The 25,496-nt window shown below is 32.0% G+C and overlaps 2 protein-coding genes across 2 annotated transcripts; one reads left to right on the top strand and one right to left on the bottom strand.

The window, feature by feature from the left end:
• The first annotated feature begins 2,213 nt into the window (after positions 1 to 2,213).
• LOC111613303 (WASH complex subunit 3-like) lies at positions 2,214 to 4,364 on the top strand. The gene is made up of 4 exons (XM_023354652.1): positions 2,214 to 2,414; positions 2,498 to 2,710; positions 2,780 to 2,844; positions 3,144 to 4,364. The coding sequence occupies exons 1-4, from the start codon at positions 2,394 to 2,396 to the stop codon at positions 3,226 to 3,228; spliced, it is 384 nt and encodes a 127-aa protein (XP_023210420.1). The 5' UTR covers positions 2,214 to 2,393; the 3' UTR covers positions 3,229 to 4,364.
• A 479-nt stretch (positions 4,365 to 4,843) lies between these two features.
• On the bottom strand, positions 4,844 to 16,744 carry LOC111613302 (transmembrane protein 216-like). The gene is made up of 6 exons (XM_023354651.1): positions 16,603 to 16,744; positions 13,728 to 13,744; positions 6,490 to 6,583; positions 6,330 to 6,422; positions 5,483 to 5,684; positions 4,844 to 5,420 (listed from the first exon to the last, which is right to left on the bottom strand). The coding sequence occupies exons 1-6, from the start codon at positions 16,616 to 16,618 to the stop codon at positions 5,402 to 5,404; spliced, it is 441 nt and encodes a 146-aa protein (XP_023210419.1). The 5' UTR covers positions 16,619 to 16,744; the 3' UTR covers positions 4,844 to 5,401.
• Positions 16,745 to 25,496: the final 8,752 nt, after the last annotated feature.

Here is a 25,496-nt window from a genome sequence, read left to right as displayed (position 1 = left end):
TTCAAGTGAAAATAGAATTTTAATACTGCATACTGCTTATCATGATCATCCTCCATTTTGTCATATGTAAGAAGCCTCATATTTCTGTGGTATTTTAGACAGATCATTAAAATCATTCTTTACAGTTATATATCCAGACTATATTTTCATTGGGGAAAAATCGCTCTTAATTTGTTTTGATTTGTCCTATATATTTTCCTGGAATGACCAGCATGTCACATATAAATGGGGGAGTCCAGCATAGTAGAAACCCTGGGGTTACCATTATGCTGATTAATTTTATATTTTAGTTGCAGTTTAATGAGATTTAACAGAACTAGTTGTTAATTAAATGTTAATTTAAAGAAAACATTCTTCAGAGTACAATAAAATAATAACTTCCTAATTTGACAGATTCCTAATTAAAATCAGGAAGAGTTTTTATTTGCAAGACAATAAAACAATTAAGGACTTATTGACAGTAGTAATAGTAGTAGCAGTAGTAGGCTACACTGGCCATCTACCTTGACCTTAAAAATAACACCTTCCTCTCAAATTTCACACAAAGTAGATATTAATAGGTGTAAGCTGAGATAATATATTAAATTTAAGAAACTTGTGTGTTTATTTTTGGGTTTTTGAATCAAATAATAAAATACACATAAAAAAAGCACTTTAGGAATTCCAAGAGTATTTTATGTCATTTAAGTGATCATATAAGGTTTGAGTCATAAAATCATCCAGATAATCTAACAAAAATTTGTTTATAGTCTTAATACAAATATCTGTTTACAGGTATAATACAAGGTGAAAATAAAGATTGATTGTTCCTCTGAATAAATTTTTTTTCTTGGTTTAAAAAACCAAAACACCAGTGCAATACAGTCCTATTAAAAAGCTGTCCTCATAGACAAACATTTAACAAAATGTTTTATAGTCATGTTCAATTGTTTGGATTGATCAAATTTAGACTACCATAATTTCTAGTTTGAAACCTGTAAAAATTGCTAGAATGGATAGTCTGCACCTGCTTTCAGATTAAAAAACAAATAACCTACATGCTATATGCAGAAAATTACTGTATTATTTATTTAACATATGTTTTCAGTTGAATTTTTCAATCCAGTTGAAAAATTTACTAGTTGCAAAATTTTGGCTATTGAATTATTAAAATATTTTGTATTTTAACTGAAATTGTTCTTCTGTATTAAACATTATTTGTTTTCATAAAAATAATCAGTTAAGATGAGAAACTTAATGTGATATGACTGAATTGTTAACATACCAATATTTAAAATGGAACTTACTTTCAATCCTAAATTACATGTAACTTCTGAAAAATTTGTATAAGAGTAGATTTCTATAATTCAATTCTAATTTCTACAATGCGGCCGAAGGAAAGCGTTGGTCTCTTAAACCATTTTATAGTTTATTACTTCTAGCTAGTGCCTCAGATGAGTATATACTGTAATCTAAAAATGTAGAAATCTTATATTGATAAAAGTGATGGTTCTGGTTGGTTTTGTAAATAAAAATACTAGTGTGGCTAAAAGTGGAAAAAAGGAAGGAAATGATGGCTATGCAATAACATACCTATCTAAAACTGATTGAGCTGTGATCCAGTTTTTTATTGTAAAGAGTGGTGGAGCAGTCAAAATCTATAAATAGAAATCAATATTGTGTCATTCTCTATCAAATTTGAACAGCCATAAAGTCCAAATGACTGGGGAAATTCAACCCATGCATGACAGTGTAATCTGGGAGGTGTGCATTATCATCCAGGACAAACTATGGAAATTTGGCTGGGAGAAGGCTAAGGTGAGACATATCAGGGGAATAAGGTAGGTGGTCTAGCATTCACCTTATTCTCCTGTTGTGTCACTCTAGGACTGCCTTGTCTTTGAATCTCTGAAGCACTTTACATCAGATGATGATTTGATATGCATCATCAAGAGATAGTCTTTTAAGAACAATCAAGTATTTTTTCATTACAAGTATCCATAAACTAATTCTTAAGGAGGACAGTTGTTTAAATGCTAGTGGCAATTACTTATAATTGTACTCATGCTTTCCTGAAATTATTGGCAAATACACTCAACTTTTGGCTCACTGCAATACATTAGAATTATTTATGAGTATACTTTTGCAAATCTTATCAGAAATTTTAGAAGGTTATAAATAGTTTGAGTAAATTATGATTGATAATTATTTACAATTAAAATTTTTTAATTTGATTTTTACAATGGATAAATCAAAGATTTATTTTATAGGTTGATCCAATTCATCAAAAAAGAACACTTGCTTTCCTGAATCATTTTCTGATTCGCACCACATCTTTCCTTAACCATTTTGCAGCAGTGTGTGATGAGAAACTTGAAAATTTGCTCATTCGCATACAACGATTAGAGGCATCGATGTGTATACTTGAAGCAAAGGTAAATGTTTTTGGATAATAATAGATAAGTTAAAGTCAGATTTATTTTAAGAAGTACATGTTGTTTAAAAGTTGGACTTGTAGCTAGCATCAATTCCTGGATTAGATGATGTCACTGCCCAGTCTGTACAACAGCCATTACCTGAGAAACAAACAATTGAAGAACCTTCTCAACCGGCCACAACTGAACAAATTCCTTCCAACGAACAAAGTTCAAATCCAATTGAGCCAGAAAAACCAAAGATGACTATTTCACAGGATCCAAGATATTCTAAATATTTCAAGATGATAAATCTTGTAGGAATATTTAACATTTGATTTAATTTGTTTAAAATTTATTTTTTATTAACTTTTTATCTTTTTTAGGGGGTACCAGTTGGTGCAGTGAAACAAAAGATGATCACAGAGGGTGTTGATCCAAATATTCTGGAGTAAGTTTCTTGAAGAGAGACTATTTTCTGGTACAGATAATATCCTAATTAGCATTGAAGAATCTTTCTAAACATATATCATAAATTAAAAAATTGTTTCTTAAAAAAAATGAAATTGATGGTTTAATCATCGCTAAACCCGATGTAATATAGCTAATCACCAAACATATGCCGATGGTTTAATTTGTGAACTTGAGGAAATTCACTTTTGCATAATTAAGATATTACCTGTATAAAGATATTTTGAAATAATTTATCATTTAAACTTGGTAAATATTTTGAATTATTATAACTTACAGTGATCCCAATGCAGAATCTTCGTCCAAACCCATAGTTCAAGATGAAGAAAATGATGACTCAGATGTCAGTAGTTTTAGTGATTAAATTAAGCATGTATTGAATCTATTACCCGTGCCAAGTTGTCCATTTTTAAATAAGAAGATTCATTACTAATATACATATATCTATATATTTAAATGATATAAAGTAGTATAGTAATTTATGTTTGTCAGTCTGAAATTTATCTTATCAATCCCAAATAGTCAAACACCAATTATTGAATTTATTGAAGCCAATAGGATTAATAAACTTTTTCTGTAGTCTAAATGTTAACCAGAAATTAATTTCTGTAGTTTTCTTGTTGGGGCTATAAATTTCAATGTTAAATTGTGGCATACTAATATATTTTCCTTTATTTTAAATGAATTTTCAAGCAGTGAAACAGTTATTGTTCTAGATAACTTTTTTACTAATGCACTAAATATGCAGTAATTATAAAAAAATAACTATAATTATTTGCTAAGATTCTTTTGTATGAATGCTTTTTAAAGTGGTGATTTTTCAGCCATAAACAAATATTCTTTCCATATAATAATATCACCAAATAGAATGGTATGTCAAGTGAAGAATGTAATAATTGTTTCTTGAGTACAAATTGTCAGCTTTCCAATATGAAAGTTAAACATAAGATATATGTGTGTTGCTTATCAATAAGTGCATAAGAATTAAATGTGCTTCTTGCTGTTTAAAATATAAATTATATTTTAAATATTCTGGGCTTTCCAGCCAATATTGTCCATTTAAAACTTTGAATGGTTTGGTAAAGCCAATTTAACGAAATTTTGGAATAGATAACTTTGATATTTTCAGATTGCAAGGTTTGCATCTGCTCAATTATCACATGGGTACTTGGACTGTGCGTATCTGGATATTTTTATTATTCATATTTACAAAAAGAAAGCTGTATAGTTGACTAAATAACTAAATAATGTTATTAGTTTACAAAATACTATTAGTTCCACAAATGATTCAGTTTAATTATAGATGTAAATAATAATGTGGTGTTATTGATTTCCATGTAACATATCAGTTTTTGAAAATCAAAATTCGATGTATAAAATCATGCACTATATGAAACTATTATCATTTTATTTATAATTGATAAAAGGGTATCTTGTACAGAAATAAACGGTTATTGTTACAGTATGTATGGATATTGTAAATAAAGCGGACTAGCAAATTATATGGTGTTCTTTCTTCTTTACATATGCAGTATCAAAATGCAGATACTAAACTGAAATAACTTCCATTACATCATTTTGTAGGTTTATATAAGAGAAATATTTATATCTGATTATTGACTGTATATAACAATCATATGCATTCAAATTTCTTTTTTGAATTATAACATAATTGCTTTCTATCAAGTACAATAAGTAAAACATTTAGTTCTATCATCAGGTTTAATAGTATATTGATACTAAATGAATTGAATAAGGAAATTTGTTACAATTACAGTAGAGCATCGTTTATCCGAATTAATTGGGGACTGGGGTTGTTCGGATAACTTATTTTTCGGATAACCGATTATGTACGAAAAAATATATTAACCTATCCTGTGTTGAAATTTTTTTCCGTTGCGTGTCGCTTTACGTTGAATTTTCATCGATGTTAAGCCTAATGTAAACTTTTTAAAATAATCGTGGCTATTGTATCGTTAAAAATTATTTCCTTATTTTTTACAAACAAAATAAATATATTGAAAAATATAAAAACAAAAAAATTATACTTTAAAAGTTCATCTAGTATCAAAAACGTTTGATTCAGCACCACACACTTTTCAGATAAACATCACACAAAAGTGCCAATGCTGTCAGCTAAAACACACCAACAAAATAATATTGGAGTAGCCCAAGATATACCCAAAGATTGCAGCGCCACAGCCCTAGCAAAAATTTAAATTTGCCAACTGGAATTCTTTCGGATAACCAACTTTTGGATAAACGACGCTCTACTGTAACTCAGAATAGTAATTTGTGGAAAGTTAGTGTATCCAACTTTGAAAATAAATTTCTCATTCTAGGATCGGGTAAAAAATGATTCAAAATTGTAATTAACAAATAGTTTATTGCATCATTTTAATGTTTCATAAATGAAAATTATGTACAACAGTTTCGTTTCCATACATTACAAATGCCTATTTACAGAGGTTGCTTTTTTTTAAATTACCATGTGATATGCAGATGACAAGAAAATGGTTTTTCCTGAGGATTTTTCATTATGTAACTTGAGTAGACCTAAATTGAAAAGTACATTTTACTTACTACTACAATTTTAGAAATATGTTGATAAGAATTACCTCATAAATCTAATAATCACAAACAGTGCAAACAGTGTTTGAAAGCTATGGATTGTTAGCTGGATGGCACAGAGAATAACATCCAATTTCAGTACATAAGTTTGCCATTCTAAAAAATGTACCACTCCAAGTATGGCAGGAACTGTAAGTAGAATGGATAAGATGACAGGATATGATGTTTCTGTCAGATTTCCTTTTTTGCCTAAAATAAAGAATTTTTTGTTTTTATAAAAAGATAATATAGAAAATATTTTTCCTAAAAAATAAAGTATGAGAAAATAATTAAGGGTAAAATAAAAACTAATTACTGTATTTTCACCTTATAGGATGCATTTTTTGGGGACATCAGATTACTGCAATGATAGTTATTGTGTTTTTTGGGAAAACCCATGATGTGTCCAATACAACAGTGCAACTTGTAAGCAAAAAGTATGGCAAGTTGACTATAATTTTATTCAGAAACATTTTCAGAATATTGAAATTCATTTATAATTAAGCAAATATCAGATCTTTTGTAAAGAAGTTAAAAATCATAAAAATATTGCATTCAATTCATTGTTAAAATACATAACTTTTCTTACTGAACTTTTTTTCATTAAGAAAATGCAAATATGTGTAACTATAAAACATTTTGTTATAACAAACTCTGATAAAAATACATCAAGTAAAGAATATATAATTGCCCTTATAATAACAACAGGGACAATAGTGATTGCTTGTTGACACACTATTAGATAAAATGCAAATTCTTTCATTCTTATGTAGTTATACTGTTGATTATTTGATTTCTTACTAGAATTATTTATTAAATTATATATTTTAAAATAACTAGAAAATGAAAACTTACCTAGGAATAACCTGCAATATTCTAAGATGGCAGTTAGAAACAACAGAACAATTTCTGATACCAAGTATCCTTTAGGATATGGAAAGACGACACCTTTAATGAAGTTCAAAAAGTCACAAATTATGCATTATTAAAATTAATATGTGAAATTATTTCTAACCTTTAAATATAATAAGCAGAAATTCAACTAAGGCAAATGCTGAATAGTACCAACTTCCACAAACTAGAAATATTTGATACGGTAGTGAAGAAAGCTATTATTATATTAAGGAATATAAATATTAATAAGAGGTTAAAACATATTAACAACTTTGTATAATAAAAAAAGATTATTTTAATTTATTGATTATTTGGCAATATTATTTAGAAAATTTTCAAAAGATTCCATGAACATTCAACATTTTAACATCTTCCTTTTCTGTTAAAAACAAACAAAATTATAAAACAAATTGCAAAATTAAATTACAATTCTGTTGCCTAGTGCAAGAATCTGATAACCCACAAAAAGAAAAAAATCATGGTTATCAGATTATTTGCACTGGGTGAGTTAAACCCTATTATAGTAATGAGTTAAATCCCTTAATATGCCAATGTCATCTAAGAATATTGTGGAAGAATCTAAGAATTTTGGCTGGTTTCATTAGGTGTCAATCCAATGAAACCAGCCTGTTTTTTTAAATTGTGTAGATCTTCCTTTTTGACTCTTTCAATCCATCCTCAAGAGAGTCTAGCACTAACAGAATTTTAATCGTTGTTGTTGTTATCGAAACCGTGTTGTTATTTATGTTTGTATACTGGCACAATGAAGTGACCTTCTTTATCAACACTTGGCAAGTTTTCAATCTTTATTTAGTTAGAATGCCGTACTACACATTTGCGTTTTGGGTATTCTCCCCTCTTCAGCTAACTCACTCCAATACAGACACCCAACTAGTACATAGCAGAACTTTAGACGACCTAAAGGTTTACCTGACGACTACCATAAATGCCGTCTTTTTACACTTTTTTACAATGACACAATCGGTTTTCTTAATTTTTAACACGCAGACAAAGTAATTGATATAGTACTAATTAAAACTGTTACATAAAATCATGCCCTTCCAAAATCACACTTTCCAACATCTTTCCAACACAAGTGTTGCGTTTCAGGTATTCTCCCCTCTTCAGCTAACTCAATCCGATACAGACACCCAACTAGTTGGCAAGTTTTCAATCTTTATTTAGTTAGAACGCCGTGCTACACATTTGCGTTTCGCATTTTCGTTACACATGCCATCTTTCCAACACAAGTGTTGGAAAGATGGCCTACAGGATGCGCTTGGAAGAACTAAGACGAAGGGCATGATTTTATGTAACAGTTTTAATTAGTACTATTTATCAATTACTTTGTCTGCGTGTTAAAAATTAAGAAAACCAATTGTGTCATTGTAAAAAAGTGTAAAAAGACGACATTTACGGTAGTCGTCAGGTAAACCTTTAAGTCGTCTAAAGTTCTGCGATGTACTAGTTGGGTGTCTGTATTGGGGTGAGTTAGCTGAAGAGGGGAGAATACCCAAAACGCAAATGTGTAGCACGGCATTCTAACTAAATAAAGATTGAAAACTTGCCAAATGTTGATAAAGAAGGTCACTTCATTGTGCCAGTATACAAGAATTTTAATCATCAAATACTCTACTATATCAAGAACTAAGTTTTATTGTCTGAAATGTTTGTTATGATTTTATCAGTGTGATAAGTACAATTAAGTTTAACAAGTATTGTGACTTGACTCATGCAAATTGTAACTCTCTCAGAAGTAAAATGCACACATAAATGTAAATTGGTCTCTTAATATAATGTAATAGATTCCTGCTGTTAACAAACATCTTTCTATAAAGTTAATTGTGTTGAGTGAATTCTTCCATCTGAATTTTTTTCATATCACTAGTCTCACATACAAGGTAGGTAGGTTCCCAGAAAGTTCCCAGAATTATGCTGGGTTAGTCAGTTAAAAGCAATAAAAAAGGGAACATTTAATGCAGGGGTGTCCAGCCCGCGGGCCGCATGCGGCCCAAGGCAAGTTCCAATGCGGCCCGAAAAACGTGTAAACAAAACTGACAAATTTTTATTTATTTATTTATTTTAAGGGCATAAACCTCAAAAAAGAAGTTTCACAAAGCCCTAAACTTTTATACGTATTTTATTTTTTAATAGAAAGGAAATATTTTCAAATGCTTGAAATGTGTGAATGAGGAAGGAATACTAAATAAAGCTGAAGTCGTGACTCAAAGGATTATAGCCCCAAATTCAGGGAAAGAAGAGAATAGCAAAAAAATAAAAATAATTGAGAAAGGTTGAAAAATTAAAGATCAATATTTGCATAACAGAAGATCTATTTAACCTTTTCACTTCTTTATTTTTTGACCTTTTTGTCCTTTCTCCGAATTTAGGTCTATAATCGTTTGAATACCAACTATAGCTTTATTTAATACTCCTTTCAGGGTTGAAAGATTTGGCAACTTTGCGCCAAATTTGGCTACCCTTTTTTAGTTTGGCGTAAAAAATATCATTTGGGTCATTGGCTACAATTTTGGCCTACATATTATTTATAAATATATTTGTTGAATAAAAATGCACTTTAGAACTGTGTTTCGTTTTTTTTAATTAAAAACCCAAATAAAACAAATATTTGTGTTTTTCAAATAAATTTTTGTTTTTTTCCTTTATAATAAATAAATTTATCTATTTATAAGTAGAAATTAAAAGTGTCTGTAGAAGTAATTTTTTAAAATATCTATTTTCGTGATAAAGTTTTAATACTTATTACTATAATCTAGGCATGTAGATCCTTAAATATACAAGTATATTTACGGATTGGGCCACGATATACTTGTGGCCCAGAGAAACAGAAAGTTTGGACACCCCTGATTTAATGCATTCTTAGCTAAACATGTCAGGAATAGAGAAACGTGTTCAAACAAGTCCATACTCTCTGCAAAGATGACAACAGTTACCAGTCACTGAAGGTTGTGTTAGTGAGACGACATGAAACATAGTCTGGTGAAAATGTGGAAGAACAATGTGCAAATATCAAATTTTGTGTTATTGGAGGAAAAAACCCTCTGAGGCATCTTGAAGCATCTTCAAGGTCTATGTTGAATATGCTGTGAAGCATTCTCATGGGTGATGAAACTTGGTGTTTCTTAAATGATCCTCAACCAAAATGACAGTCCATGAAATTCAAGCTGGACAGGAGTAAGAGAAAGATCATGTTGGAGATCTTCTTTGACTCCCAGGAGATTGTGCGACCCTTGAGTATAAATTCATAGTGAACAGTCAACAAGGAGATGCACGTTGACATTCTTTGCCCATCATAGAGAAGCCATCTGCAAAAACATCTGTGCCATTGGGAAAACAACACACAGGTGCTTCTCCATGACAATGGCCCTGTGCAACGGTTACTGCTGGTGAAGCAGTACCTGACCAAATATGGAGTGATCACATTGGAGCATCCTCCATACTCTCTGGATATCAATCTGTGCGATTTCTACCTCTTCCTCCGGTTGAAAGATGCCATCAAGACATGCCACTTTAAGAATGCAGATGAAATTATACAGAGAGTGACAACTGTGTTGCAGGTGATGTTGCAAAACCGCTTCCAAAAATGTTTTCAGAAGCTCTACCAGCATTGTCAAAAGTGTGTGGTTGCTTGATTTGTCAATTGTAGACATACTTTTGAGTAATAAAATCAATTCTGCAAACTTTTTAAACTACCTTGTATAGCTTCAAAAAGTTCTGCTCATTCAAATCATAGGCAAAACCTACTTGGTGTCAGAAACCTCAATTATAATGTCAAAAAAATTTTGGCACTCTCTTTCTTGACCTACTTCATGTGCATGGATCCAATAATCCTCATCTGTCAGTATGGTTGCAAACAGGGAAAGCATGTATTATTGCAACAACAAAAGTTTACAGAAATTGATTAAGTGAAGGTAAGCAAAACTTTACATCTGCAGTAGGCTGTCAGAACAAAGTATGATCTAATCTTGTTCCATAATTTGTATTTATCTAATACAAGTTAAGTTATTCAGAGTTTGAATTAGGCCAGCCTGAACCTGATTCTGGAGTGATGAAGAACATGTCATTAGAAGGAAATCAAGTAGGTATTTATTATGACAGAGTATTATTTTTTGCTTTTTGAAAGCTCTTACTGTTTCTCCTTTGTTTAGTTCAAGGCCCTTTGCTCAAGAATATTGATGGTAGGTCTAGCACTTCAAATGTGCAATGAGTTGCAAATGAAGCTTCATCTGGAGATGAGAAATATTGTTGGCAAATAAAAATTTTCATGTTTCCAAAGCAGATTCTGCAAAAGAAAGAATGAGGAAGGAATTTCCTGATGCAAAGGCAGGAATCAAGTCATATATGTAATATCTTTTGATTTGCAGAAACATCTTTCCAATACTTTATATAAATACAAATGTTACCTTTAATGAGGCAACTAACTGTGGACACAAAATCTTTGTGTTCATGATTCAGATGAGATATAGAGGACCGGATTTAAGATTATATTTAACTTTCAGTGTAAGCTGCTTCTTTTATAAATACTTATATCCAGCAGTATTCTCATTCTTTTCCAGTGTTTAAGTGTCTAGTACAGTGTTCTGCAACCGGTGTGACGTGAACTTTTACATATTCTGTTAATTTCAAGTTTTATTTACATATTTTTATCACAGTTGTTGTGTTTCTTATGCTTGTATTTCATTCTCTGTCGCAGCACTGATGAAATAAGATGATGTTTGTTTATTCTTTATTACAAGCCATGCATTTTTATGTATTCTAAGAAATTATATGTAAAATAAATTTGCTCACAGGTGTTGATATCTGTTTAATAACAATAATAATAGGTTAGTGGCATTATGTACAGTTAACACAGGTTCCTATAGTTTGGATTCCTATATCACGGCAAAAAAATTGCGACAGTATTCATACAAACATGCTAAAAAAACTTGTATAATTCGGTAAAATGTCATCGCCGACTCGTGTTGCGACAGGATTGGTTGAATCTAGATCAATAGTGGATATTGTACAAACCATTGAGTTTAAACGAGCAGTGGACCTACTAAAAACCATTTATTATTTAATGGCCATAAAAATTATATTTATATCCAAAAGTTCAGCAAATTTTTCACAAAAAAAAATAAAATTATCAGGAAGCATGCGAGCGCCATTCGATGGCAAGCTCCACGATAAAAACAAGCTTAAGTAATGGCGTAGTCGAATGGTGCACACTTGGTAAGTAATCCTACAATTTTTTGTCTATAGCATAGTTTATATGGATTATTCCCAAAAAATTATACATATTTTGGAAATGTTGAGTCGAATTAGTCTAGAATTGATTAGTTTTATGGAAGAAACCTTTCAAACAGCCGTAGTCCGTAAACTGCATACGTGCCTGGCTGTAATTGGCTGGACTTGTAGAAAATGGATTCATAAAAACCGGAACGTATCTACCGTGTTTTAGGGGGGTCGACTGTAATTTTATTAATAGTATCATATCATACGTTTTTGAGGGGAATAACATTTTGGTGTGCCATGTTGAGTCATGGGTGTGTCGCAAGTAGAAAAAGGTTGCAGAACACTGGTCTAGTAGATGAGACAAACCTTTACTAAAATTAATCTTAATGGCTACTTTTGAATTAGCTATGAATTTGAAGGACTCGTCATAATGAACTTTCCTACTGAAAATTGTGATGAGATTTTATTAAACCAATATGTACATTTTGGACCTATTATTATCCTTTATCAGTTGATTTTATCTCTGTTAAAACACAAAAAATTTGTTTTAACTTTGTTTTACAAATCAAAACATTTAATATATAGTATATTCTACATAATTATCTAAAATTACAACTTCCATTTTATATCAACAATATATTTAAAATTTGTTTTTTTCCTTAACTTCACAAATATTTTATTTTACTATTTAATAATTTCTAAGTTTTAATTATTTCAATATCTTACCATGTATTCTTGTCATTTCCAAGTTGTACTTGATATTAAATTTTTATTCACAATCATACAAAATATTGTGAATTAAAAACTATTTTCTTCATTGTATCTCTGGCATGCAAATATTTTTTAAACACCAGTGTCAACTGGTGTTTAATTAAAATTTGTAATCATATTTTGTGTAACATCATTCCTTCATTTTCATTAATACATTTATTTTTACTTCTTTGTTTTTGTCTTTTAATTTTCTCTTAATATTATTTTCATCTTTAATGTTTTTATTCGTTTTGTAATAATTTCACATCCTTGGGAATTACAATGTTTAGCTGTGGCATAATTCTTGTTATTGTATTTAATAAATTGTATATGTTCTTTTGGTTTTCTTTGTAATTTTCTCTTAGTTTCTCTGATGTATATTTATGGGGATTCACATGTATACATTCTAACTTGTATACCGCATCATCTTAATTTAAAATATTTTCTATTTCATTTTTATTTCTTTTAATTAATTGTATATTATAATTTTAAAATATTTTTTACAATCTGCTATATACAATTTTATCATATTGTATTTTTCTATAATTTTGTTCAAATTATGAAGAAAATAAATCCTGAGTTATCACAAAAATTGTAACTATATATAATTTTGTTGTTTTTGTTCAACATTTATTTTATTATTAATGATTTTTCATAACCATTTGTTCAATATTCCTTTTGGATAATTATTCAACAAAAATAATTAAATTCTTTCCATATTACATACCAAATTTAATGAAATTGGCTACAACATAACACAATCTCTTTAGATGCTTTGCAATAGCTGTATCAGAACTTCCAGCCTGATGGAGTGTCATGATTTGGTGACACTCAAAGACTGTTTAGAACTTAAGTAATTTTAACAATGGGAGCGGTATCATAACAATTACTGGCGTTACAAATGCAAGTAAGCCTCCATTTGCAATTACAAAGTGTTGTCATCCCTATAATTGTTCAATTGTAGGTTATAATGAATCTTTTTTTGATAAATCACTCAAAAATGCAACTTACCTTATATTTTTGCAACAACATTATTTCTGATTGTAAATAGAATAAGTAATTCTTTTACATCTACATTTATTTCTGTCACTAATTTTTAGTTTAGTGTAATAAAAATTTATTTTTCCAAAACATTCGGTGGCCTTATTTTTCTACTCACCTTAATATTCAAATATAGCAAATTTTATATAATTTCTTAGTAACTAATAACAGAAATAGTTTATTTACATGCAAAACTTTTACAAATCCTTCATAAAAATATCAATCAATAATAGTAAATTATAACAATAAATAATATGTTTTAAACCCTTATAATCTAACATTAAATACATAGGAAATTATAATTCCTATACTTAATTCATACGCAAAGGATACAATTGCTTCTCTTCTTCCTGTAAATAAGAATTTTAGATCAAATATTAATAAATATTATTTACTAAAGAAAATTTATAAATTACTGAACAGCCAAAATCATACTTTATAAGAATAATAATTTAAAATATATCTGTAGGCAATATTGATAATGATTACTTCTATATCCTTAGAGATACTTAATGCTAACAGAATGCATATTATCATCTATTTATTTACCTGATAATTTAATTAAGAATAAATTACAACTACTGTTTTTGGAATTCCTATTTTATGAGACAGTCTCACAAAATAGAAACTCCAAAAAACACAGAAATCAGGATTCAAAGTCGGGTTGAAACCTCATATTTTTATGAATTCATCCAGATATTTCGGGTCCTGTTTTTTCATTATGCCCTCTCCCCTATTATGGACAGTTAGGTAAAGAGAGATGGAACCCAAAATGAGAATGAAAAACTCCTTTTAATGTCAATAGGGCAAAAAGGTGTGTGTGTGTGGTTCTTAGAGTTTATAATACTACTATTCTATTCTTTAAAAAACTGAATACTGAAAACCTGCAGTTAATTAATCAGTAGCAATTACTACTACAGTAGCAGTTAATTAATCAGTAGAAAAGTTATTGAAGTAATCTCTACCTAATAATGCATAGTTGCATACCCTCCACCTTTCAGGCTGAGAATTTGCATTAGGAAGTAGTAGTCAGTTGTCCAGAGGTAGAAATTTTCTTTTTGTATAACATAACACTTTTAATGCATTGTCTTCACAAATGTGAGTTTATGGCCAATACTAAACATTCCAATTTTGCTTGTATGATAACATTTAGAGATTGTCCACTCCTCAACATTAACACTTTCTTTGAGTTCAATGTTACCATTTCAATACAAACTTTAAATTTCTGATTAAATTATGAAAAATTAATTTTTCAAAAAACTGCCAGAAGATTTTGTTTCAAAATGTGATATATATGAAGATATTCTGCTCTTTGGTACCAGAAAACTTATTTGAAAGATCTTATAAATTAAGTCAATACAAAATGAAATTTTTAAGCTGCAGGCTATAAATAACTTAATTTTTGTTTTTTGTTTTTTTCTATATGGTAAGTATTATATATAAAGGTAATTAAGTATAATTAGGCTGATCATAACATTTACAATCAAACTGGGGACAGATTTCAGAATCAGTGAAAATGAGATCTAAAACTGAACTTTGGTTATTTTTTTAAATTTATTTATTTATTTATCTACAAATTGATGATGATATAATGGCATGTTAATAAAATTACTTTATTCAAAGATTGATTCTACAATCAGATGTTAAAAACAGGCAAAATCAGAGACATCTAGTCACTCTAGTATAGTAGAATGTACTATTACTTTGTATTCTAATTTTTTTTATACCTTGGAATGAGATGATTGGGAACTTATCAGAGCCATAGACCATACTCATAGGAGCAAAATAATCCTAACGAACCATAAATGTGACCCTTTTTAAGATACAGCTCCCCTTGAAATCAGCCTAGTTCTATATCACACATTTGGGAGTTACATCGTACTATCATATTTAACTATTTAGCCACATGGCTACACTGACTTTGAGTAGCTCACTTGACTGTTCGTGGAATACTCAATGTTATATAGTTTTAGGAAGTGAGAGGGATCACCCTGCATGGGTGCCAAGGTGTGAGTACCAGAGCACATAAAGTACACATGCAGAATGTTGAAAATAGGCAGTAGTACCGGTAATAGTAAAAACTGATCTATGGAGGTGAATATCTTCTGAAGGGTCACATGTACAGTATGGCTCCATTGACTTTTTTACTCATACAGAGGAGTCCATAACTCTAGCAGAGGTGACAAATCCCTCATTCAGAGTTCACACCTTACCAATTTTTAACTACAGTGGAAACTCGGTTAACAAATGCCCTGGTTAACAACCAAATCGGTTAACAAACTTTTATTTTGCAAAAGTTTTGTCTCGGATAACAGACAAAATTTGGATAACAAACATAACAGTTTTTTGTGTCAAATTTTAGTTGCTGTTAGCCATGTGCGAGTTAAGCATTGCTTTTCCAAGTGTTTGAGCTAAACTTATTTTTTCAGTTTTGTGATTTATATATTTAATCAGTATGGCACACAACAAAGAGAAAAGTGATAATGGGCATAGAAAATGACAATGTGATATGAACGACAATGCACTATCGCATTTGAGAAAAATTTTGATTAAAAGAGTAAGACAATCAACTTTAGATCAATTTCTTATTCCTCACCAAAAGAGACCTCGACTAGAAGAATCTCCGGATGAAGTTCTAACCATTATTTTTTTGGAAGGGATTCCCCTTCTAAGCATTAAGCTCTGTACATCACTCCTCTGCCACCAACTACAACAAATGAAGGTATGTACAGTGCTATTTTATTAAATAAAGTTTACATGTTTGTTGCTGTAATGATAGATACTACATTTTCCTACATTTTCATCAATGAAAACCCATTTTACAAATAAAATTACAAAAATTTCGGAGGATAGAACGGATAAATTGTATTTGAATTAATTTCTATGGGAAAAATTGCTTCGGTTAACGAACAATTCCATTAATGAACAGAGTCGTGGAACGAATTAAGTTCGTTAACCGAGGTTCCACTGTACTAGTACTCTGTCTAGTAGGAAAAGCCAACATTATAAGTTATTATTGTGATAAAATACTTTATCATTTTATTTAAATTATATGATTAATATTTATAGTAAAATTTCATATTTAATTTGGTAATTTTGAATTTTTGTATATTTTCAATAAACAAATTGATTTTTGTTTTGTAGAATTTTGATGTTTGTAATGTCAAATTACAGAATATTAAAAGGAAAAAAAAAATTTCCTTCTTACCTGCAGTTAGTGTCATTATACTCAAAAACAGTTAATCAGACAAGCTGCATCGATAAATTTTATCTATTTTCTTTTATATAATATCAAACATTAATTTAAAATATTAATCCATTTCAAAAACACCGACAAATACAAACAACACGTGGCGCCACCTGGATTAATAAATTCTCATGAGTAAACCACGTGGCGCGATTGAAACAATTTGTAAACTTTCTTCTCATTGATACATATATATAAATTTTTACTTCTTTCTCCATATTCTAGAATAAATAAAATTTCTATTTATAGAAGGAATAATTGTTAATTTTATATTCTAATATGAATCTGTCGTAGCTTTTGCGGCCGAGCGGTCGAGCGGTCAAGGTGGCAGCCTACCGCTCTGGGGGACCCGGGTTCGAATCCAAACGGGTCGAAAAATCCCCAGGAATCTTTTGGGGGTGGTCCGTTCGGATATGTCGGGCCCCGTCCCTCACCACCAGGCAGCCCCATTGTGGGCCTGGCCGAACCCATAATGAGATTGCAAAATGAGGCCCTCTTAGTGCCCACAGGGCGGAAAGAGTCAAAAAAGAAAACTGTCGTAGCAAAATTGTATTCAGTTAGGAATGGTAAATTTATTATTAATTTTTGTTCTTAATTACATTCAAAATAATAATTAAAAACTCATCAACACTTGCATTACTGATGTAAAGTATCACTACACTACATAATGTAATTATAGGGCCGTCTTACATTATGTAAGATGGCCCTAGTGTAATTTTGGCCAAAATTACACTAGGGCCATCTTAACAGCATTATAGGGTCCTGGGCCTGCCTACACAACCGATGGGTGAGCGGAAAATAAGTACAGTGGGACCTCGGTATACGTCTGCTTTAGAATACGTCCAATTCGGAATACGTCCTGTTTGGACGAAACAAATTTTGCTCGGTATACGACTTCTGTTCGGTATACGACTTAATTCAATTATACGCTCCATCTATGAACAAGTAGCAGTATCGGTGTACTACACTAGACTAGACGTTCGCGGTGCTACGGTTTATAACTTTGTTAAATTTCTTCTGATTTTAATTTGTAAGTAACATTTTATTATTTTTATTAATCATGAATTGAAAAAGGGCAACAAAAAAATAAAAAAATGACTAGAATCACAACGGAACTGAAAAAAGAGATTGTTGAGAAATATGAAGGTGGCACGCGTGTTCGAGATTTAACTGTTGCATTCCATATTCCGAGAACGACGATATCGACAATCGTGAAAAATAAAGACATTATTAAATTTGCTAACGTTGCGAAAGGGGTTAAATCAATTTCTAAACAGAGATCGAACACATTAGATCATATCGAGAAATTGCTTTTGCTTTGGATAACTGAAAAACAGTGTGCTGGCGACAGCGTATCGGAAGAAATTATTTGCGAGAAAGTTAAAAGGATACATGTTGATCTCATGAAAAATCAAGCAGAAACTAGCGAGGAAAGCGAGGTGTTTAAAGCCAGCCATTTTTTTTACATGAGAACAGATTAATCATTTTTACATTACTTCTTATGGAAAAGGTTGGTTTGATATACGTCCTATTCGGTATAAGTCCAAACACCAGGAACGGATTAAGGTCGTATACCGAGGTTCCACTGTATTACATTCTGGGGTTTGCATAAATTAGCGTGGAGCACCCGAGCAACTACTCATTATGCCCATGTGTTAAGACGGAATTGAATTTCACCCTTTGCCAGAAAGCCTTGTCTCAAATGAGTCAGTAGCAGAGCCGTATTAACTCATAACCGGGCCCCCTCCGACAATTCAATCTTCCACCTGGTTACAGGTAACAGCCTGACCCTGGTATGGTAGGTACTAAATTGCAGTATTTTTGTAAAACAATATTAGTCTTATTTTTACGGCTTCCTAGACCGCGGGTGTCCTGTTTCTCGGGACTTAGTCACATGCCTAATGTGCGTTATGGTTATAACAGTCCTGGTCAGAAATATGAAAGACGATGAAAGGCAGTGTCTTCGCTCGTGTTTTCCATGATAAATTTTCAGGATATGGATCATATAGTTAACATGTTTGTCTTTCCATGACCAAGTCTGGTCTTGGAAAGACTAACATGAAAACTATAAAATTTGGCAGCTAGATGGCTAAAATGATGAATGTCCCTGTCATTCTGAGACACTTAGATTCGAGTGTTGGTTCGCTCGAAAATTTTTATGAGCAGATAAACTAAAATGCATTATATTAGTTCCTTCATCGCCTAGTTTCCGCCTATTGCAGACCCAGTCAAATCTCCCAGTAATGACCGAATGGATAAAACCAGAAATGGAGAATCAGAGTCGATTTAAAAAAATACTAACTCAGGAGTCGTGTATTTTCCGCCGAATCCCCATCTCTGGATAAAACCACTTAACACTGGAGTTGGTCCTGGATTTGAATTTTAGCAACGAATGGTATTTTCTAAGTCTTGTTCACGGATCAAACTCTTAAATGGTTTAGTTCTCAAAGTTTTCCATAAAATAGTCATTCCGGGAGGCACCCTTCTTGGCAGACTGCCTTCAAGCTGTGTTGCTTAATCACATCAAACCGAACCCATGGTAATTAATAATAGTAAAATTTGTGGGGAAAATATTTTTATTGCCTACAAGAGGAAAAAAAGTCGAATTTATATGCTCATACCAGTCTGAAAGAAAGAAATCGTATAACTTATTGCAAATAAAATAGTGTGTGTTTTTTAAAATTAATTAATAATGTTGAACAGAATAACGATGTAGGTTTTCCCAAATTCCACCAGTTAAGCGTAACGCCTTTGCGTCCTACATATATGCTTAGAGTTCAAATACTCCAAAAAGGAGATACTGCACATTAAAATTTCTGAATATAGCGAGCCTTTACGAACCATTTTATAGGATACTGGGGTGAGAACATTAAAGGCATTCTGGTAGCATTACCCGTTTTTTTCAGAAAACATTCTCTGGGGAGTTATTTTTCTGATTTTAAGGATTGAAAAATGCAATTGGTTGGCAGCGGCACCAGCAGACTATTCAAAAAGGAAAGCACAAGCTGTAAAAAAAGTGCTTTGTACATTACGCAAAGAGGTTTAAACTCTGTGACTATACATCGGATCAGCCCTCCTATAAGGTTTCACTGGTTGCATTCGAAGCTAATTTGGCCTGGAAAACAAGGAATGGGATTTTGGGCCAACATACGACGAAGTTGTGAGTTAATGCAGTGGTTCCCAAAGTGTGCGCCGCGGCGCTCTAGGGAGCCGCGGCTTCCTCACAGGGGGAGCCATAAAATTAGAAGTAAAATTATGAAAATTTTATATTCTCTCAATTCAGTGTGATACTATGCGACATCTAGCAGACCTGATGCAAATCACTAACTCAATAATAAAGGTGGCACAGAATCGCAATATGTAAAAAGCCTCATACCATCGCAGAAAAACTTATTCTACCGGCTTCTGTAGATATGGTGAACATTATGATCGGTGAGTCTGCTGGGAAGCAGCTTTCAAAAGTGCCTTTGTCCAATAACACCATCAATCGCAGAATACAGCATATAGCGAAGGACCTCATGATCAGTTAATTGAAAAAATAAAACGGAAGGAATTTGGGTTGCAGCTGGATGAGGCCACAGATAATAATAATGATGCTCACTTGATTTTCTATGTACGGTTTATAGAGAGTAATAGCATTGTAGAAAGCCTCTTTAGTAAAAGTATCATTGCTGGTGCTAAGGCTCAAGTGTGAGATCAGCCGGGGGTACTAATTCGCTGGGATAATTAGCACCACTTAATCGGCACTAGTTCGTGAAACTAGTCTCGGTCGTCCTCAAAAACGGCCTTTCCCAGACTTAGGGAAACGAGTGTGGAGGGTCTTACAGTTAGTATTCTAAGCGGAAGTTGGTGATGGCGAATTCACCTTCTTCCTTATGTCAGGGTCCCGACACCAGTTTATCTACTTTGCGTAACGCGGATAAACACGCGTGAAATTTATGCCGTCGATCTGATTCAGGAAATAATTCAGAGACATCTCTTAACAAAATATAGAGAATTTAATAAACAAAATAAACAATACTCATACGAAACAAGAAATAATCAAATAATCTAAAACAGTCAATTAAAGAACGAATAATCAAATCAATCACGACAGAAGGTAATCTATTCTTAGTCTATACCGAGTCGAGAGAGAGAGCTCACAATTTATTCTTAAACATACGACCTGTTTACTTTGCAGTGTCGTCTTCTTATTCGGCGAAGTAACTTCCTAGTTTTTCTTAGGATTAATTTGACAAGGTATGACGATGGCGTTGGTCTGCTGGCATATATGTGTGGAGTCCTTTCCACTCTCCGATGTACGGACGAACTCTTAAGGGTGCTGGCCTTAGAGAGCAATTGTGTGGAGTCCTGACTCTTTCAGGTCTGACGATGAACTCCTAAGGGCGGTGTGGAGCCAATATGGGAGACGTCTCTCCTCTATGAGATTTTCTGACGAACTCCTCGAATTTGGCTGAACTTCGCATATATCTTCTGATACGACCAATTATCAGTCGAGGCTTCATCCACGTGAACGGATGGGAAGGGGGAAGAAATGAGGGGTAACCAGTTTCCATTGAAGCGAGATTTTTAGCAGATAAGGGAAAAACAGAGGATGCTCATGCTTCTGTCAAGGGAAGTGACTCTCCTAGCTGTTTTCCCACGCTAGAAAACGCCACCTTTCCATCCCAAACGAAAGAATATTTTATGACAAAACTTTAACATTACCTTTAAATTACTAATTTAGACCCGGGGCCATTCGGATCTCACACAAGACTTGCTCGAGATTCTTGATATTTTTATATTTGAAAATTATTTGGACCAAATACATTGGTATCTGCACTGATGATGTTCGTTCTATGTCCGGGTGTTATGGAGGATTGAAAGCACTTTTTCAAAGCTTAGAGCGGGGCGCTGTGGACCAATTGCGTTATTCACAGGGAAGCACTCGCATCAAAATATCTGAGTCCTACATTGAACAGACCTTAGAATACGTAGTAGATGTAATAAACTGATAAGCTTTCATTGACTTTATAAAAACTCGGCCGTTGAAGGCAAAATTTTTCAAAAATTAATCTGAGAATACGGTATCCGAGCACACGTCTTTGTTGTATTACAGCACTTAAAGTACAAAACATTACCCATCGCTCTCTCGTGGTAATGTTTTGTCTCATACGTTTAAATTGGGTCAGGAAATTTTTATTTTTCTTAAAGTGGAAAACCACAAGTATGCCGAAAATTCTGTGAATGAAGATTGTTTGGTAGAACTAGCATACTTATGTGATATTTTTGAAAAGCTGAATGCTCTGAATCTCTCCCTGCAGAACAGCAACATGTATCTTTTAAAGTCGATTGAGAAAATTTCAGCTTTTATAAAAAGAAAAAAAAAAAATTTTAAACTATAGAAAACAAAAATAAATGAAGTCAGAGGAAAATAATGTTTTCCCTTGTTGCAACAGTTTTTGACCTCCAATGGAGTTGATTTCTCTAGAAGTATAAAATCTATTTTCGAAGAACATTTATCATAGTTTATCACCTGGTTTGAGAAATATTTTCAAAATGATAATATCGATAAATTTGCATAGATTCAAGATCCATTTAATGCCAATGCACCATTTGAATTTACCGCTGCAGAAGAAGAGAATCTTATTGAGTTGTCTTGCAACAATACATTGAAAACAAAAGTTAGCAGCATGAAAGTAACCGAATTTTGAATATCAGTAAAAGAGAATATCCTTCTAAGTGGTGAAGCTCAGAGAATCTTAATTCCATTTGCGACTTCTTATTTGTTCGAAGATGTGTTTGTCGCTGTGATAAAAACTAAGCATTGCACGAAAATCAACGTGGAGAAGGAAATGAGGTAGCTGAGACCAGTTTGATTCCAAGATTTGAGAAAATTGGGGTGATCAACAGGTTTATTCATCCCACTAATTATAATTAATTGAATTTGTTCAATTACATTTTTTATTATCTTAAATACGTGTTTTATTTCTTTTTTACTTAACGTCCCAACTCTTTAATTAAAAAAAAATACAGTATATTGGCTATTTCGCTATTTCACAAATTGTACAGTACTTGTTAGAATTTGACACGGCGCGCCGTTGGACCTAATAAAGAAGTAGGAGGACAAAAGTCAAAAAAATGCATGACTGGAAATGACTCTAACATGTTTATGAATTGAGAAACAACATTCCAGCGAGTCAATTGCAATCAATAATTTTTAAAATACGCGCCGTGGTTTTGTAAACAAACAAAAGAAAAGCATCAGTTTTATACAGTATTTCGTTGGAAGCATAACACTGGTGTCGTGTTCGGACTTGTTTCGAATAGTTGTTTCTCTCGCTGTTTTGAATGTTTTTATCAAATATTAAGATGGATAATAATCGCGAAGGTATGTATTTTAATATGTATATTTTATTAATATACAATGGTAATAATAGTCAATGGTAAAATTTTATATAAAATAATCACAAACCCAAGGGATTTTCGTACATTATTTTAAATAAGTAGAACTTTAAAACTTCTGAATCTTTTTTCCTATGTCTTCCTACGTTTTAATTTTATTTTGTCTGGATTTTCGAAGGTTTCATAATTATGTCTAATAGATATTTGTGTGCGGAAACGTGCGAATTTTGATGTTTAACCATTTTTGTTTCACAGGGCGTTAGTTTGTAGTTAGCAGGCGGGAATTTTTTGAACAACTAAGAGGAAAAGATAAAATGATAAGCGGGTCATCCGAATTACAAAATATTATCGTAGGCTACATTAAAGAAAAGTTTAATTTAACAAATCCTAGTCAAGTTATGGAAAATGAATTACGTCGAATCATTTCTTCTTTATCCAATGTTGTAAGTCAAAGATGGAAGAGATGTAATCGAAATATCAAACATTTTTCAACAAAAAATCATTTATGGCTCAATGATCGGATATTTATCGAAAATGTCAATTTGCCACAGACTAGTGCAAGCCATGCAACACCACAAAAGCAAATAATGAGTCGTCCCAAAAAGGATTTTACGAAAACTGGACCGAGAGCAAAAATGAGAAATGTTCAAGGAATCATTGATGATCGTAACTCGAATGAAATTACTTATGCTGTCGAGGTAAAATTAAGATTATCTAGAAAAAAGAGAAGCAGGTAACATTGTAAAAAATATTATGCAATTTCCAAAACCAGCGACGAGATTGAAAAAAGCATATAATCGATCATCGGCATATATCGGGAGAATACAACACAATATGTATTCTCCCGAGGAAGTTCTGGCTTTAATTATCTCCACGAATTTAATTAAATCGCAATATATAATGTTACGGCAAAGTGCTATAGAAAAAGATGTTGATATTTATCCTTCCACAGCATTAAGAAAGCAAAAGAAAGTCCGTTATCCATCAGATGCTGCTAGTACTATTAATATTACAGAAGATAAAACTGATATAAAACCGTAAGCTTTAGTGAACCTAATAACAGAACGTCTTTTTATCACTCTAACAGATGTATTAAAGAGTTTTTAGAAGATAAATGTAATTTGAATAATATTACTAACGTTTACAAATGAGGTTTGGACGGCAGTGGAGGACAGACTCTATACAAGCAAAGAGCTTCGGAAGAAAATTTCGAAGACGCTAATATAATTACACGTCTTTGGTACATATACAAACTTTTTCTTACGACAAAAATGAGAAAAAAATAATTTTATGGCAAAACCTTAGACCAAGTTCTACCTGATATTGAAAACCAGTCCGTTTTCGCCTCGTAAAAGAAACCGACGAGGAAGGTCTGTATGAATTTATTCGCATCAAAATCCAGATTTGTAAGATGCAAAGTATTAAAATTATATATACGAATTTTACTTTAAAGGTAAATTACGAGTTTATCGAAACCATAGTCGATACTAAGGTCTGTAATGCTTTAACATCAAATAAATCGACTCAAAAGTATTACGTATGTAATGCCACATCCAGCCAAATGAACGATCTACCTAACATTAAAATAATACAATGTAATGAAGAAACTTTTTTATTTGGTCTATCGACTCTTCGTTGTCACATAAGATTCATAAATACATTCTTCACATAGCGTATCGAATGATCGAAGAGAAAGAGTCATCTCAAAAAAAAAGTAAAAATATTATTGAGAGTTTTAGAACTGACACTGGTCTAATCTGGATATTCCCAAGCAAGGTGGTAGAAACACCAACGACGGTAATTCGGCAAGAAGATTTTTATCGAGTGCCACTCTTACTTCAGAGATAACCTGTGTTAACAAGAACTAATAGAAAGATTATATTACAATACAGTGATATTACAAGCACTGGGATCCGGCTACGAAATCGATACAAGCAAATTCGAAATCTACACGAAGGAAACAGCGGAGTTATTATCATTGATATCCAATGCCAGTCACTCTTCACAAAGTTATAATACACGGATAAAAAATTATATCTTCGTTTCTGATTCCAATAGGACAATTGTTCGAAGTACAAGAGGCTAGACACAAAGACTTTAAACAATTTCGCGAGAATTATTTCCGGAAAACTTCTAGAATAAACACTAATATAGATATTTTACATAATCTTTCAATTTATTCGGATCCTGTCATTACAAACTTTAGATCACTTGGTACGAAGAAAAAACTCCGTTAACAGCTAAAGTTTTAAAATTACTAAAAGCCCCGAGCGTGAACGTAGTACAAGATGACTCCGAGTCAAACTCCGAATGTGACTTCGATATGTAAATTTTTAGTTGATATGATATGTAAGTAATAATTTAATCCTGCTAGAATTAAAGTAATATCCTGCTAGAATCGTCTCACGACCCACTGTGCGGTGCCTTGGGAAAATCTGGATTTAACAAGGAGGCAGAGAATCAAAAAACTA

This window comes from Centruroides sculpturatus, unplaced genomic scaffold (assembly GCF_000671375.1).
Source record: "Centruroides sculpturatus isolate CEXI.00-Female unplaced genomic scaffold, Cexi_2.0 scaffold1955, whole genome shotgun sequence".
Taxonomy (NCBI): domain Eukaryota; kingdom Metazoa; phylum Arthropoda; class Arachnida; order Scorpiones; family Buthidae; genus Centruroides; species Centruroides sculpturatus.
The sequence above is the reverse complement of the archived record's forward strand: the minus strand, read 5'-3'. Positions and strand labels throughout refer to the sequence as shown.

Excerpts from the sequence above, each read along its gene's own strand:
- LOC111613303 (XM_023354652.1), top strand. The coding sequence starts at position 2,394 with ATGTGTATACTTGAAGCAAAG. Across the intron at positions 2,415-2,497 it reads TGTGTATACTTGAAGCAAAG|CTAGCATCAATTCCTGGATT; the intron begins GTAAATGTTTTT and ends TTGGACTTGTAG. Across the intron at positions 2,711-2,779 it reads ATTTCAAGATGATAAATCTT|GGGGTACCAGTTGGTGCAGT; the intron begins GTAGGAATATTT and ends TATCTTTTTTAG.
- LOC111613302 (XM_023354651.1), bottom strand. Across the intron at positions 6,423-6,489 it reads TCTGCTTATTATATTTAAAG|GTGTCGTCTTTCCATATCCT; the intron begins GTTAGAAATAAT and ends ACTTCATTAAAG. Across the intron at positions 5,685-6,329 it reads ATATTGCAGGTTATTCCTAG|GCAAAAAAGGAAATCTGACA; the intron begins GTAAGTTTTCAT and ends TCTTTATTTTAG.